Source organism: Podospora anserina, chromosome 5 (assembly GCF_000226545.1).
Source record: "Podospora anserina S mat+ genomic DNA chromosome 5, supercontig 10".
In the NCBI taxonomy this organism is placed as follows: Eukaryota; Fungi; Ascomycota; class Sordariomycetes; order Sordariales; family Podosporaceae; genus Podospora; species Podospora anserina.
In genome coordinates this window covers 230,041-242,932 of record NW_001914849.1, presented here as the reverse complement: position 1 = coordinate 242,932, position 12,892 = coordinate 230,041, and the positions used below count along the sequence as shown (strand labels likewise).

At 51.8% G+C, this 12,892-nt stretch overlaps 4 protein-coding genes across 4 annotated transcripts, besides 1 other annotated feature; 3 read left to right on the top strand and 1 right to left on the bottom strand.

Annotated features, from left to right (window-relative positions):
* Positions 1 to 523: 523 nt before the first annotated feature.
* Positions 524 to 659: a sequence feature (rRNA 5S).
* Positions 660 to 1,200: 541 nt separating this feature from the next.
* PODANS_5_10880 (uncharacterized protein) lies at positions 1,201 to 4,269 on the bottom strand (the record flags this gene model as incomplete). The annotated part of the gene is made up of 1 exon (XM_001905603.1): positions 1,201 to 4,269. One exon carries the CDS (start codon positions 4,267 to 4,269, stop codon positions 1,201 to 1,203), a length of 3,069 nt encoding a protein of 1,022 aa, XP_001905638.1.
* Positions 4,270 to 4,871: 602 nt separating this feature from the next.
* Positions 4,872 to 6,575, top strand: PODANS_5_10870 (uncharacterized protein; the record flags this gene model as incomplete). Its single annotated transcript, XM_001905602.1, has 1 exon — positions 4,872 to 6,575. A coding segment is annotated over one exon (1,704 nt), but the record flags the coding sequence as incomplete, so codon positions are not given.
* Positions 6,576 to 7,625: 1,050 nt separating this feature from the next.
* PODANS_5_10860 (uncharacterized protein) lies at positions 7,626 to 9,029 on the top strand (the record flags this gene model as incomplete). Its single annotated transcript, XM_001905601.1, has 1 exon — positions 7,626 to 9,029. The coding sequence occupies one exon, from the start codon at positions 7,626 to 7,628 to the stop codon at positions 9,027 to 9,029; it is 1,404 nt and encodes a 467-aa protein (XP_001905636.1).
* A 960-nt stretch (positions 9,030 to 9,989) lies between these two features.
* PODANS_5_10850 (uncharacterized protein) lies at positions 9,990 to 10,729 on the top strand (the record flags this gene model as incomplete). Its single annotated transcript, XM_001905600.1, has 2 exons — positions 9,990 to 10,098; positions 10,179 to 10,729. The coding sequence occupies 2 exons, from the start codon at positions 9,990 to 9,992 to the stop codon at positions 10,727 to 10,729; spliced, it is 660 nt and encodes a 219-aa protein (XP_001905635.1).
* Between the last annotated feature and the right edge of the window lie 2,163 nt (positions 10,730 to 12,892).

Sequence of the window (12,892 nt, the reverse complement as noted above, 5' to 3'; positions counted from 1 at the left end):
ATTCGACCAAAGAAGACAACGTAAGTGAACTCGTCGGATCCTCCCGAGGCTCGGCTAGGGATTGTTCGCTAACTGCTAAACCCGACAGAGACAACTTGAAAGATTCAGGGCAGCAACATCACTGTCAGTCGGCTTAATCATAGAGGGAGTGTGGGATAGTATACTACCCGGAACCCGGAATTCTGTTTGGGCATTGCCATGCGGAAATGGGAGAAAGGAGTGAGAAAGGAGGGGTGTGCTAACAGATAGATGGCAGGTTTGATGTAGGAGGAATTTTTTGTCACTACTCATCAGTTTTCATCGTGTATGGGCTAGTGTTTGTTTTTCCCAAAGGCAAATCCGCTAACAGTCAAGGGACCAGCACCGTGGTGATTTTGTGAGGGTTGTTGAGGGGTGTGAGAGGTCCGTAATGATAGCCGGCATTTCACAAGAATCTTGGAAGCCTGAAGAAACTCCGTTCTATAGATATACCGCTTACACACAAACGAAGATCAGCTTTTGTGAACTATGAGACCGAGAAAAGAAAACAGAAAAAATACATACAACACCGAGGATTCCCCAGTGGTCACCCACCTGAGTACTGATTCGGCCCTCAGCTGTTTGACTCGGGCAGAGCGGACGGGATGCCGTATTTTCAGCTGGGTGTGGTCGTATGTGATTGTTCCACTCGGGAGATGGGGCTATATGGGGGCCAGTCTTCAGGAGACATCAGGCTAAGTACACCACCTCGTCTCAACATCCCGGTCATGAGTTCCCAGTCTCTGTACGACAGCGAAAGAAGCTCGGGCACCTCGTCGTCCATCGAGGTTGTGTCATTTATAGTAGTTAGGAAAGGCTGCAGTCATCGCGTGAATACTAAAGCCTAGCGTAAAACACACAACCATGGCAAGCGTGAAAAGAATGATTCCACGTCACACCGGTGTTTGCATGGTCATCGGAATGTGTCACCTTTAGATACATCCATGCTACTCAGGTTTGACGAGCACCCAGATACTACTGTCACCAATGGATTTTACCACTAAACTCGTCGTTCACAACGCGACGCCGTGTCTCGATGTCAAGCTTTAGGCAAGGATCACGGGTAAGAGCAAGGAGTTGTGTGTCAACACCATCTCTTCATTCTTCAGGTAGAAATGAACGACATATTTCCAACATAAACTTACACCAAAAGCTCTTCCAAACCTTTCTCCTACGTCTTCTTCATGCAGCAACAACCTGAGGCTGCTGCGTCTCCCAAGCTGTTCCCTCCACCGCGACCCCAGCGTCAGAAGTAGTCCCACTCGATGGCGCGCCTGCCGTGAATGTCTGAGCTGGTAGTGGCGTCTGGGGAAGGGAAGCTTGAGGCGGCACAGTGGCGTGATGAAGCGGTGGAGGCCACGCCATAAAGGGGAGGTTGTATGCGGGTCGTGCATAGCTATAGTTAGGATTCAGCATCTGGGGCTGGTACACCGGGGTGGGTGCTTGCTGTGGCGGTTGCGATGGTGCGGCTGTCGTAGGATAGTAGGACGATGACAGCGATGGGTTTGGCAGCGCTGCCCCGCGCCGTGGTGTCCGCCGTGGCGATTCATCTGTTTCCAGACACGTTAGCATACCTTCGGATTGGCAGAGTGGATGGCCATTACCGTCGCGCTTGTCAAAGTGGTCCGGCCTATCCATCCTCCTACGGGCGCGCTCCGAGTCAAGTCCGCCACGAGCCCTGGCCATGTAGTTGTCAAAGTTGGTGACGTTATGGGCAACAAACTCAAAGTGGCGTTGCGTCACCACCGCCGTAATATTCTCGTCATCGTGGCTGTGGTCGTCGTAGTCATCGTCGCATCGTGCCAGCGCGGCAGCCATGATGAATGCGTTACGGATCTGACGTCCGTTCCACCGGCCGAGCTCATCCTTCTCATGCTTGTGCCAGTGCTGCTCCGCAAAGGCCAAAATTCCAGCCTTGTCGCAATGCAAGCGCCGGGCAGGCCGTTCGGGGTTGGCTTGGCGCTGTCTCTCAATGAGGTCCAGCCGGTCAATGTTGAGGCGGAAAATCTCCCGTGTCTGGCGTAGATCAAGGCTGTGATAAAGCAATGTGCTGTGCACCCGCGATTTGACAGCTTCGTCCAGCTGTCCTGGTCGGTTGGTAGTCAAGAACAGAATACCGCTGTAATATTCCATGACTCTGAGAAAGACCGACACGACAGCATTTCTCTCCAGATTGCTCTTCTCGCGCTCCTCCAGAAAGACATCGGCCTCGTCAAGCAGAAGAACGCAGTCCCAGACGTTTGCGAGATGGAATATCTCAGTCAGGTTGCTCTCCACTTGGGCGGGTGTTGACCCAAGATCCCCGGAGGTGATGGAGAACAGCGGCTTACGATACACCTGGGCAACAGCCTCGACGGTGGCCGTTTTGCCCACACCCGGCGGCCCGTGGAGGAGAAAGACAAGGCTGCGACCCTTTCCTGGAATTGGATCTTGGCTGGCAATCTCTCCAGATTTCCTAGCTTTTTTGGTATTGAAGTGATCGCTCACCAAACAGCGGATGGTGCGCTTATTGGCGGCGTCTATCTGCAAGAATCGGAACGGGTCGGTGTCGAGTGTGCTGCGCTCAATACGGACATCCTTGACATGCAAAAAGACGAATTTGCGCTCCCTGAGTGCATACCCGAAAAGGCGTTGGGGCAGTATGGCGAGGTCCTCGTCCAGCGGTTTAGGCAGGCCCGCAATGCCGTATGCGTGTTTCTGTCTGAAAGGTACGCCCTCGAGGAATTCAATATCATCTCCAAGAACCACAATATTAGGCCAACTGAATTGCAGCCGTGTACGCGATGGACTTGACCACAGGAGAATACGATTGACATCGCTATCGGTCTCTATGTAGCTCTCCGAGTGTGCCGCATCAAGGCCGTAGATGTATTTCCAATGTGGACAGGCGTTGAAGGCCTCCTGGAAGTCAATAATGACGTCGCCATCAATAAAATCGGCGCTGGTGACGGGCCGACCCCTGAAGTAGTAGTATCGGCCAAGTGGACTTGTGAGGAGAGACCAAGCCTTATACGAGACGTGGCGCTGCTGGATGCATTCGGTGAATCGGAGACCTAGCTCGCGCTGTTCTTGCACGATAGCTTGGTTGTCAGGCTCAAACCGAAGTGGGTAAACCTCCAGCTTTCGAACTTCCTTCAAGCCGTCGTAGCCCTCAATAGTGAAACCGAACGAAACCGGCTTATAAGACACTCCATCGTAATCTATGAAGTACAGCCACGCCGCGGCTTTCGCACCTGTTTCTGAGCTTCCATACATGGCGAGCTGCAGATCGCCTGCGTGCGGCACCAAGATTTCGAGCCGCCACACTCTTTGATGAACTGCGTTTTTCGGAATCTCTGCGTCTCCGCCGGACCACTGCTTGCGAAGCGTGCTCAAGGGAACATACACCAGGTCGCCCGCTTTGAAGAGATACCAGAGGTCGTCATACCGGACTCTTCTCGCTTGTGGGCTTTGGACGTCGTCAAACTGGTGTACTGGCGGAAGGAGGCGCTCTTCAACAAAGGAGACATAGCATTGAAGCTGCTCTCTTTCTTGCTTTTCCTCGTCGCTCTTGGGTGGGGTGGCCCTAATTTCTTTGAACTTGGCTTTGATCTTGGGGTGGAAGTGGATGAGATGGGCGAAAGGGCGCATGAAGGTGTAGGGTTCTTGGCCCCAAGCATAGCCACCAACTTCGGATAGGACTTTCAGGACTGCTTTGGACTGAATCCTAACGGCGTGTATCCACGTGCCATGAACCAGTCCACCGTTGAGGCGGCGACTCTTGTACTGATCCGACAGTTTGTCTTGGTAGCCCTCGACTTTGATCCGGTGACGGCGCATGACCTCCTTGGAGACCTCCTTGCCCAGCTCCGTTCCCGCCTCAAGAAATTCAATGGCATATCCTGATTCAGCAAGAGAGAAGCGATTGACGAACTGCTCAAAATTGCAACTGCGGGCCTGGGCAATGACTGGGACTTGCGGGGCGACTTTGAACTCCTCCTTCAACGTACCAGCGCTGGGAGACGAGGGCGCATCGGCATCTTCGTTTGATGACTCTGGCGTGGAGGAAGAACTCGATGCTTCAAATTGTGAAGGAGATGCTGGAGATTGGTTGCGCAGTTGACCGTGTCCCTTCCATGGGCCGAGAGAAGCTGGTTTGGACGAAACAGGTGGGCCATTGACGGGTTCTTTGATAGGGGGTTTGGCTGGGGGACTTCCGCCTTGCAAACCATCTGTAGATGCTGTCCGTGATGAGGGTGCGTCGTTGTCCATGGTGCTGTTGGGCTATGGGGGGAAAGAAATTGTCTGAGGATTCGGTGGATGGGTGCGTGTCGGTGCCTTTTTAGGTTCCGCAGAGCTGTCCCAGCAACCTCGTCGCGGCCCTAACGTCCAAAGCTCGCACAAAGCCCCTGCATGTTGTTATTTCATCTCGAATCGAATTGTGTACCACCTTCTTTGGACTTGAAACGGCGAAATGGTTGTGTTGTTGGTTCAGGTTGGCGCTTTCATGTCAGCGGTTCCAGAGCCTTGTATTGATGGGAAGCTCATTGGCCGGAGGGCACCGGGCACGCGGGCGCTTAAATCCCGTGCCTTCCCCAATTTCTCTGGTCTCTGCTTCCACCATGACAACATGGCAACTTCCCCATTTGTTACGATGACCACCACTGCCACCACAGTCCTTCACCAGATCACCGCTTCACCGCCTCAACCAGGACCAATGGTCATCCCGGACACGTCGCTCGTGTTGTAAGCAGACAAGTTCACACTGATCACCGACTGTCTGTCCACTAGCTAACACAAACACGTTTTTCAGGAATCTAGGCAACCTGCTGGCCAGCGTTGAAGATTTGGACGAGGCCCTCCGCCAGCGTCCCAGAACCAGTTGCTGGCAAGATGTCGTGGATGCCATTGAGAAAGCCAAGAATGTGGACAAGGAAAAGGCGAGCAACTCCCGCGTTCGAGGCTACCTGAGAAAGTCCAAGGTCGAGATCAGTATGCTCGAGTCGCTCACCAGCGTAATTCCGGACCAGAATGGTTTAAGCATCCTTCGCTGCGGTCTGGCAACCATCTTCAGCATGGTGACGGTGCGTCTGCAACTCCGAGAGACCATTCTCGACGCGTTGGAGGATATTCCCGACACTTTTTTCCAAGCCCTCAACGCATTGAGTCGTTTTCCAGATGCCCCAGACATCCTGCTCGCCGTGAGGGAGCTGTACTCCAGCTTGCTTTTCCAGGTCGATACGCTCATACGTGTCTTACTCCGCAGCCATCCCCAGAAAAATAGGATGAAGCGTCTCTGGAGTCAGCTCCCAGCAAAGGAGACCGAGGTCGTCCACCTCGCTCTGCAGGAGGTCGCACGAGCCGCTGCGCGTGTATCACAATGCTCGCAGGCAGCGCTGGAGCGAACTGTGGCCAACATCGACCGCAAAATGGACCGTTTTGGGGACACTATCATGTCAGCCATAGGTCAAGTCCGCATACAAGAGCGGGAGATACAATCAGACCTCGAGAGCGTCGTACGAACCGCCATCCAGGATACCCTCGATAAATGGAGGCCTTCACTTTCGGAGAGCCAACCTCCTGTACTCTACATTCTCGAGGCATCTCCACAGACTCCATCGGTTTCTTTCCCTTGGCACAATAGCTCAATAAGCCCTGTGTCGACATCTCCGGGGCCTATATTGTCGTCATACTCTACCCCACAAAAGCCGGTGCCATTGCCAACATCACCGTCACCCTCGCCCACAGCGTCACCGAACAGGGCACTGCCATCAATGTTTCCATTAACCCCAACTAAGACAGTACCACCAGCAAGTTCCAGCGATCTAATGCTAGCGAGATTTGGGGTGTCAGGAGGCCTATCAGAGGATGTGCTTGACGACGTCACCCAGCAAAGCAGCCGGCTTCGACCTGACGCCATCAGCCGTGGCATGTATCTCCTGTCTACCGATCGCTTTCTCAGATGGACTCAAGCACCGCGTTGGTTCTCGGACATGATTCTTGTTGATGGACACTGCACTGATGCTGTAGTCGACAAAGTCTCACCCATGACGACTGTTTGTGCTCACGTTGTCACGGCGCTACGTGAGAACCCATCGGCTATCGTTCTGTATCACTTTTGCGGCCAACATACCTCCTTCCTAGACCCTTTACGCGGAACTTGTGGCTTAGTCCGGAACCTGGTTCATCAATTGTGTCAGCACGCATTACATCTAAACCTCAGCGGCCACATGGCCGACACGATAGATGAGTATAATCTCCCAGCGCTTTGCGATCTCTTTAGCGAAGTCATAAAGCAGCTTGATCCGTCTCAACCAGTCTTCTGCATCGTTGACGGAGTCTCAGAGTTGGAGACAGTGCTGGATGGTTGGTGGGATGATCTTTGTGACTTTGTAGAGTGTCTGTTGGAGCATGTCAACACTGCCCCCGAACATCGAAAGGGTCCAGCACTGAGAGTAATGCTTACCTCCATGGAAAGAGCCATACGGCTGGCAGATGACGGAGTGGTGCCCAAAGATCGGACGGTATCCCTTATCGCGAGGCGGAGTGACTACGCAGGTTTTGGCACAGATCTGTGAGTCCGATCCAAGCCAGAATGTTCACGGTTATCTCCTAATCGTACGTCTCCTCAGACTTTTGTGAGATACAATCAGTATTTCCAACGTACCTACCTAATCTTTGTGGCCGAAGTTCGTGCTGAACGTCGAAAAAGCCTGGAACCATCGATGGATTTACGTCAGTTTGAACAAAGACATTTCGCCTTGGCCATAGAGCATCGCCATCAACATGTTACTCTGTCGATATCTGTTCGCTTCTGAGTTTGTCCCCCTCGTGGTAGAACATGGCAGATTCGAGTCGTGGTAACATGAGCCAACGAACAGGATCGTGAGAGCTTCGGACAGTTTTGATACATCCTCGCTGAGGCTATATAATGGGTATATCTACTTTCACAGTTCATCTCAGCTCAGATGGAACATCTAGACAACTTTCATCGTTCAGGTTTCACGACTTCGACTTCGAAACACCATCATGAGCGCTGAATTCTGGACACGGCTTTATGCCAAGGACATCATGAACAGTTGCCTGGGCTTTGAAGGCAATGGCGCGGTATCAGTGGAGCACTTCATGTACGGATTTAAAAAGGGCGATGACATTTCACACTGGAAGAACGACAACGGAGGAATCATCGAAGCCGAGCAAATTGTGGAAGACCTGTCAGTGTTGAACACCCAGACAATCAATTCAAGGGAAATGTGATGCCGATTATGGCAGAAATATCTGCTGAAAACTGAGGAAAATTGCCCTGTGGTTTTCTACATCCACTCCCCTCAGCCATTCGACCTGCCCGCTTACATAGGTACCTAGCCGCTAAGCGCCAACAGAAAATAAACATGAGAAGTTGAAAATAGAACCGGGCGGCAATCATCACGGCACACACTCTATTTCCAGCTCTGGCAAGACAAGATACCATATCTATCTACCATTAACACTTAACTGCACATTCACTCCGAGTTTCTCATGATCGTTGTTCATCATGGCTGGGCAGTGATTTTGGATGACCTAATAAACTCCAAGACTTCCAATCATACGATACCCGAACGGCTTGGTATAGCGTACACTCCAGGAAAATGAAATCCATTCCTCGTTCTACAACAACAACCGCGAAGACCGACATACTGATTGCTGACAACTCGGGACTCTCGGATGAGGAGGATCATCTCACAATGAGCGCTACACCGACAACAAAGGTTTTTTGGCAACTCACACATGCAAATGCGCCTTCTTCAGGTGTTGTTTCCAAAAGAGCCAAGCGCAAGAGAGCTCGCTCGACGGGTTGCTTCGGCATACCATTCGACCTGCTCGCCTTCCTCCGCAGCATGTCGGTCTTTCCGCTGGATCCCAAACAAAACAACAACACCAAGAGGATTCAGTCATCATCACCACATTTTGAGTCTGAGAAGGTCGGGGAGGTGAAAAAATCCTCAACATGGCCACTTCTCAACTCGGCCAAAGCACAAGCCGCCCACGAAGCTCGCCTGGCAACGAAGCGCTCGGCAGCGATCGATCGGCAGCTTGAACTGGACCGTGAAGCCTGGTGCCGAAAGGCCCAGGTCATGGTCACTAGCTGTGGGCCGATCAACTGCGAAGGGAAGACCTTATTTTTCGATCAAATGAGAAGGAGCAGCTCACCGGGATCTTACGAGAATCATGAGCCATTCACCAATCAACCAACGGAGAACCCAGCTGGGCAAGTGATAGATGCCACGATAAAGGAAATGCAGCGAATCCTGCAAGAAATCCACATGCAGGCAACACATCACTACAAGACTTCCGATATAGAGATGGAAGAGCCCCTCACCACGTTACTCTCTACCGCCAAAACCCTCTACGAGACTGACCTCCACACCCTCGGCCAACTACCCCAGGTCAACCCCCGCAGCCTCGCTCTCATCAACCAGATCACCAAGTTATGGTCTGATCCCGCCTGGACAAAACTCTGCTACACCACCCTAGGCAGATCAAAACCCTTCACCTCCCTCGTCCTCTCCCTCCTCACCCGCTCTTTTTCTCCATCATACACCCCCACCTCAACCGACCTCTCCCACATCAAGCACTTCTCCTCCGCACCAAGAACCCTCCACCGCGAAGCCCTCACCCCTTTCCCCGCCACCTCCTCTCTCGAATTCGACCTGATTGACCGCGACAACACAAGCTGCTGCTCCTTCCTACGCCGCAAAATCTTCAACTTTCTCTCCCCCAACCTGTCGGTGATCATGCTAGTCGATCTGGCTAGTTATTCGCAGGCTCTGTGGGAAGACAGCAGCACCAACCAGCTCCGGGAGTCGCTGCTCGCTTTTGAGGGACTGCTCAACGACAGGCGGTACGCCCAGCAGGCGAGGGGGGCGATGATGCTGCTTTTGTGGAATAGCGAGGGGTTGGAGGCGCAGCTGGGGGAGAGGCCGTTGGGGAGGTATATGAAGGAGTTCAAGGGGAGGAGGGGGGAGGAGAGCGCGTGGTGCAAGAAGATTTGAGGGGAGGGTTGAACGATGGTTATGATGTAATGATATGGGTAATGGTTTGGTTATCTTGGTATGTGTATCTTGGTTATAATAAAAGGGCTTTCTATTTTCGACCCCTTTGGCGAGGATTGGTGTTGTGTTCAGTATGGCTTCAGGCAAATCCAAAGCCATGCAAACTTCAAACTTCCACTTCATGATTTCAAAAGCACAACTCTGCAATAGTGATACCGCCTCTCTCAGTGGTGTACTCAGGTACCTGTAGCATACAGGCAACTTTGATGCACCCTGACTAACATACCTGACACAGTACAGATGAGAAACCATGTATGTCAGTGTCAATGTAAGAAATATTTCCGTGGCAGTCTGGAGAGTGCGCAGCTGACTACCTAACTCACGACTTCCTCGTATCCAAAGCAAATTTGAGATCCTGGCAAGTGTCCAAGCACCCGGGCTACCATGATACCTATGGGTCAAAGGTGAAGTCACATGGAGAGACTCCATTTTCCAGCAGGAGAGGAAATAGCGCCGGGCTCAATCTTTCCGGGACATGTCTGCTCCATAACAACCTGCGGTGAGCATTCGTGCAACTGCTTGCGCTTCGACAGCTGGGTTGTACCTACCTTACCTACCTAGCTGGGCTTGACCATGCGGACGACACTGGTGCTTGGAGGTTCAGGTACGCACCTGCCTTCCATCTACATATGGACCTGCCAGGGCGGAATCTTTCCCACAGTCTTACGCATTCGCAGACTCCGTCATATGCTCACTTGAAGCGGGGATTCCTGGTGACGGCCGAAGTGCCATAGCGGGTGAACATGCAGTTACGGCTGTGATCGCTGGTGACAGACAAGCCGGCAACTCCTCAGGTCTCTCAGTACAAAATCTCCTTCAACCACCCATCTGCCAGTTTCGCCATTCTTCTTCAGTTCATCAACCACACTTGTCCAAATCAACCCGCCTTCAACCGTTGCAATGTTCAAGCTTTTGCTCCTCCTAGTCGGCGTCACTGCGGCTGCTGCTGCCGCCGCCGGCGATCCCGCAGGTTCGGGGACGGTGACAGTAATCCAGACAACCTCTATTGGTAAGAGCCTCGACCTTGATTCACAAACATTCTGTTCTTTGGCTCTGTCAACTGACCTTTGCGGTCTGGAATTGCTTCAGTCACCTGGGAGACTTCTTACGTTACTCTTCCTACTTCTTACCAGTCAACAGGAATTGCCTTGGCTTCCTCTGGCACTGTTTCGACCGGCACGACTTCCTCTCTCAGTGGTACCGCCAGCACCCAGACCCCTTCCGTGAACAGCGACCTCGGCAGACTGTGGGTTTTCCACCGCACCATCTTCACACCGGAAGATCCCAACTACACAAAGCAGTGCTTCTACGACATGTTCGAGTCCCGCATGAGCGAGGCGGTCCTATTCCCTTGCTCCCAGCCGTATAACGCAACATGGCATATTGGTAGAGGTTCAGATTGCGACGGGGGATACCTCATGCCTATTCCCGAATTCAATATTGGATTCGACATTCTCGGCGTGAATACCGGGTGTTGGTACCATCCTGAGGCGCTGCAGATTTTCTGCGATCAGGGCCATTACCCCTGCCGCTTCGAGAACCATATCGACTATATACACTGCTCAAATGAGACCGAGGCTCCGATGACGAATTACAACGGCTATGTGAGGATGGCTTGCGATGGGTTTCTGGCCAAGTGATGACCTGCATCTAGACGTGGCCGAGGGGGGTTTGCTTCTTAATCCCAGATTTGTACGGTGCATGGTTGAGTTACAGGGTGGATTTTGCAATGATTGTAGTCATATGAGTTCGTAAAATGGAAGGCATGTTTCACTTTGCAGACTCTTATTCAATGTGATGCAATGCTGTTTTGAAGGTCCCTCCCTGACTGTGTTCCGACAAGCAGTGACTGATTGAACGTGAGAGAGTGGTGCCTGTGTAAGATAGGTGTGGTGCCAGGCTAATTTACATGTGGTGCCTGGCTAAAATGTGGGTGGTGCCTGCCTATGAAGTCCCATCGGAAAAGGTTGTGGACGGGGTCATGTCAACTCCAGGAGCCATATTTAACCCTAACCCCAGTAGGGGGGGTACACAGCTATCCGAGGGGGGGTGGCACGGCTACCATCTCTTTTTCCTTACTCGTTGGGCCTACAGAATCGGCACACCAACCCCATAGGGCAACGTCACCGCCGCAATCAACCTTCAACCTCGCGCGGGCAATCCGCAGCAAGCTACACTATGGCGGTCGTTGATGCGTCGTTTCAATTCCTGCAATGGCAACCTCCATACTCACAAGAAAAGCCATATGAAGTCTTCCTGCCAGCCGAAAGTTTCCAGAACAAGATCTCGCGCAGCAACCTCGTTTTCGAGCCCCACTCCGTCCGCGTCCACGACGTCAAGGCCCGAGCCAATGCAAATGAAACAAGTTCAAATCAAAGCAAGCAATTCAAATGGGCCAAAAACTGGCTCAAATAGTCAGTTTTTGGTATTTGAATTGAATTGGATTACTTGCCAAGCGGTATTTAATAGGAGTACCGCACATGTAACCCTAACCCCATGGACCAGCACATCGATGATAATGTCTGAGATCAGGGTGAAAACCGCCCAAACTAGAGTTTTGTGTACGAATTATCCGTAGATTGCATCTTGGCAAATGCTCAAATACAAACAAATCAAAGCAAGTAGAAGTTTCCCCTTCACAATTCAAGCCAAATACGTGGCCATATTTGCATTATTTGCATTGGATCGGGCCTTGCACGACGTTCGAAACCGCCGACATGAATACACACTTGACACACATAGCTTCCAGTTTACCCGACATATAACAAGGACGGAGGACTTCAAGGACCGTACTGTAGTGGAGGAGTCTTACATTCCGGAGATGGAGCGGCTTCTGCAGCAGCATTTGAGCGAGAAAACGGACCAGGAGGTGGTCAGAACAGTTTGTTTTGACTTTCGAGTATGTTTTGGACTAAACCACCTGGGCTTTGTGGCATGAGGCGTCCTTTGACATGTTCTTTGCAAGCTTATTAGGGAAAGCATAGATGCCGACGAGTTTGCCAAACGCACCATCAACCTTGAAGATGGCTTAGACCGGCTGCTCCCAGCTACACATCCACACATCGGTTGGCTTCAAGATCTTGTCACAGTCAGAGTGGCTGAGACAGTGGCTAACGCGCTTAGACCAAAGTACACGCGGCGCCCTCCTTCGGGTCAAGAGGCATATGGGCGAAGAGGCAGACGAGTTGCTGAAGGGACGGGTACGGGTGATTAAGTATGCCTCTTTCAAACCGTACTCATGTATGCACACTTGTTCTGACTTCGATATGTCTAGTGTCTGGAGACCCTTGGCTAATGTCAAATCCTGGCCACTAGCCCTTTGCGACGCGCGGACCGTCAACCCCGATGACCTTGTAACCTGCGATATTGTTCGCAGGCGGTATGTGGGCGAGACATACTTTGGAAAGTACAATCCGAAACAAAAATGGCATTTTCTCTCAGAGATGACGCCAGAGGATGTCATCTTTATCAAGGTGTATGATTCGGATCAGACTGTGGAAGCGCAAAGTACGTGATTCTGGTTGCACTGTCCACGAGAACATGTTTAACCTGTTGGGATCCATAGGGTGCCTACATGCCTCTTTCCAACACACAGAGTCGTCTGAGCCACGTGTCAGCATCGAGTTGAGAATGTTGGTTTTTGGTGGATGATAGACTGTTGACATCAACCACGGTGCAGTCTTCGAAGCTGATCTGGCAGAAGCGCGCAAAGTTAACCCATGTCTTAACAGATAGAGAGAGAATGAACAGGTTCGCTGAGAGGAAACAAACTCTCATATATATATATACACACATGAGAAGGC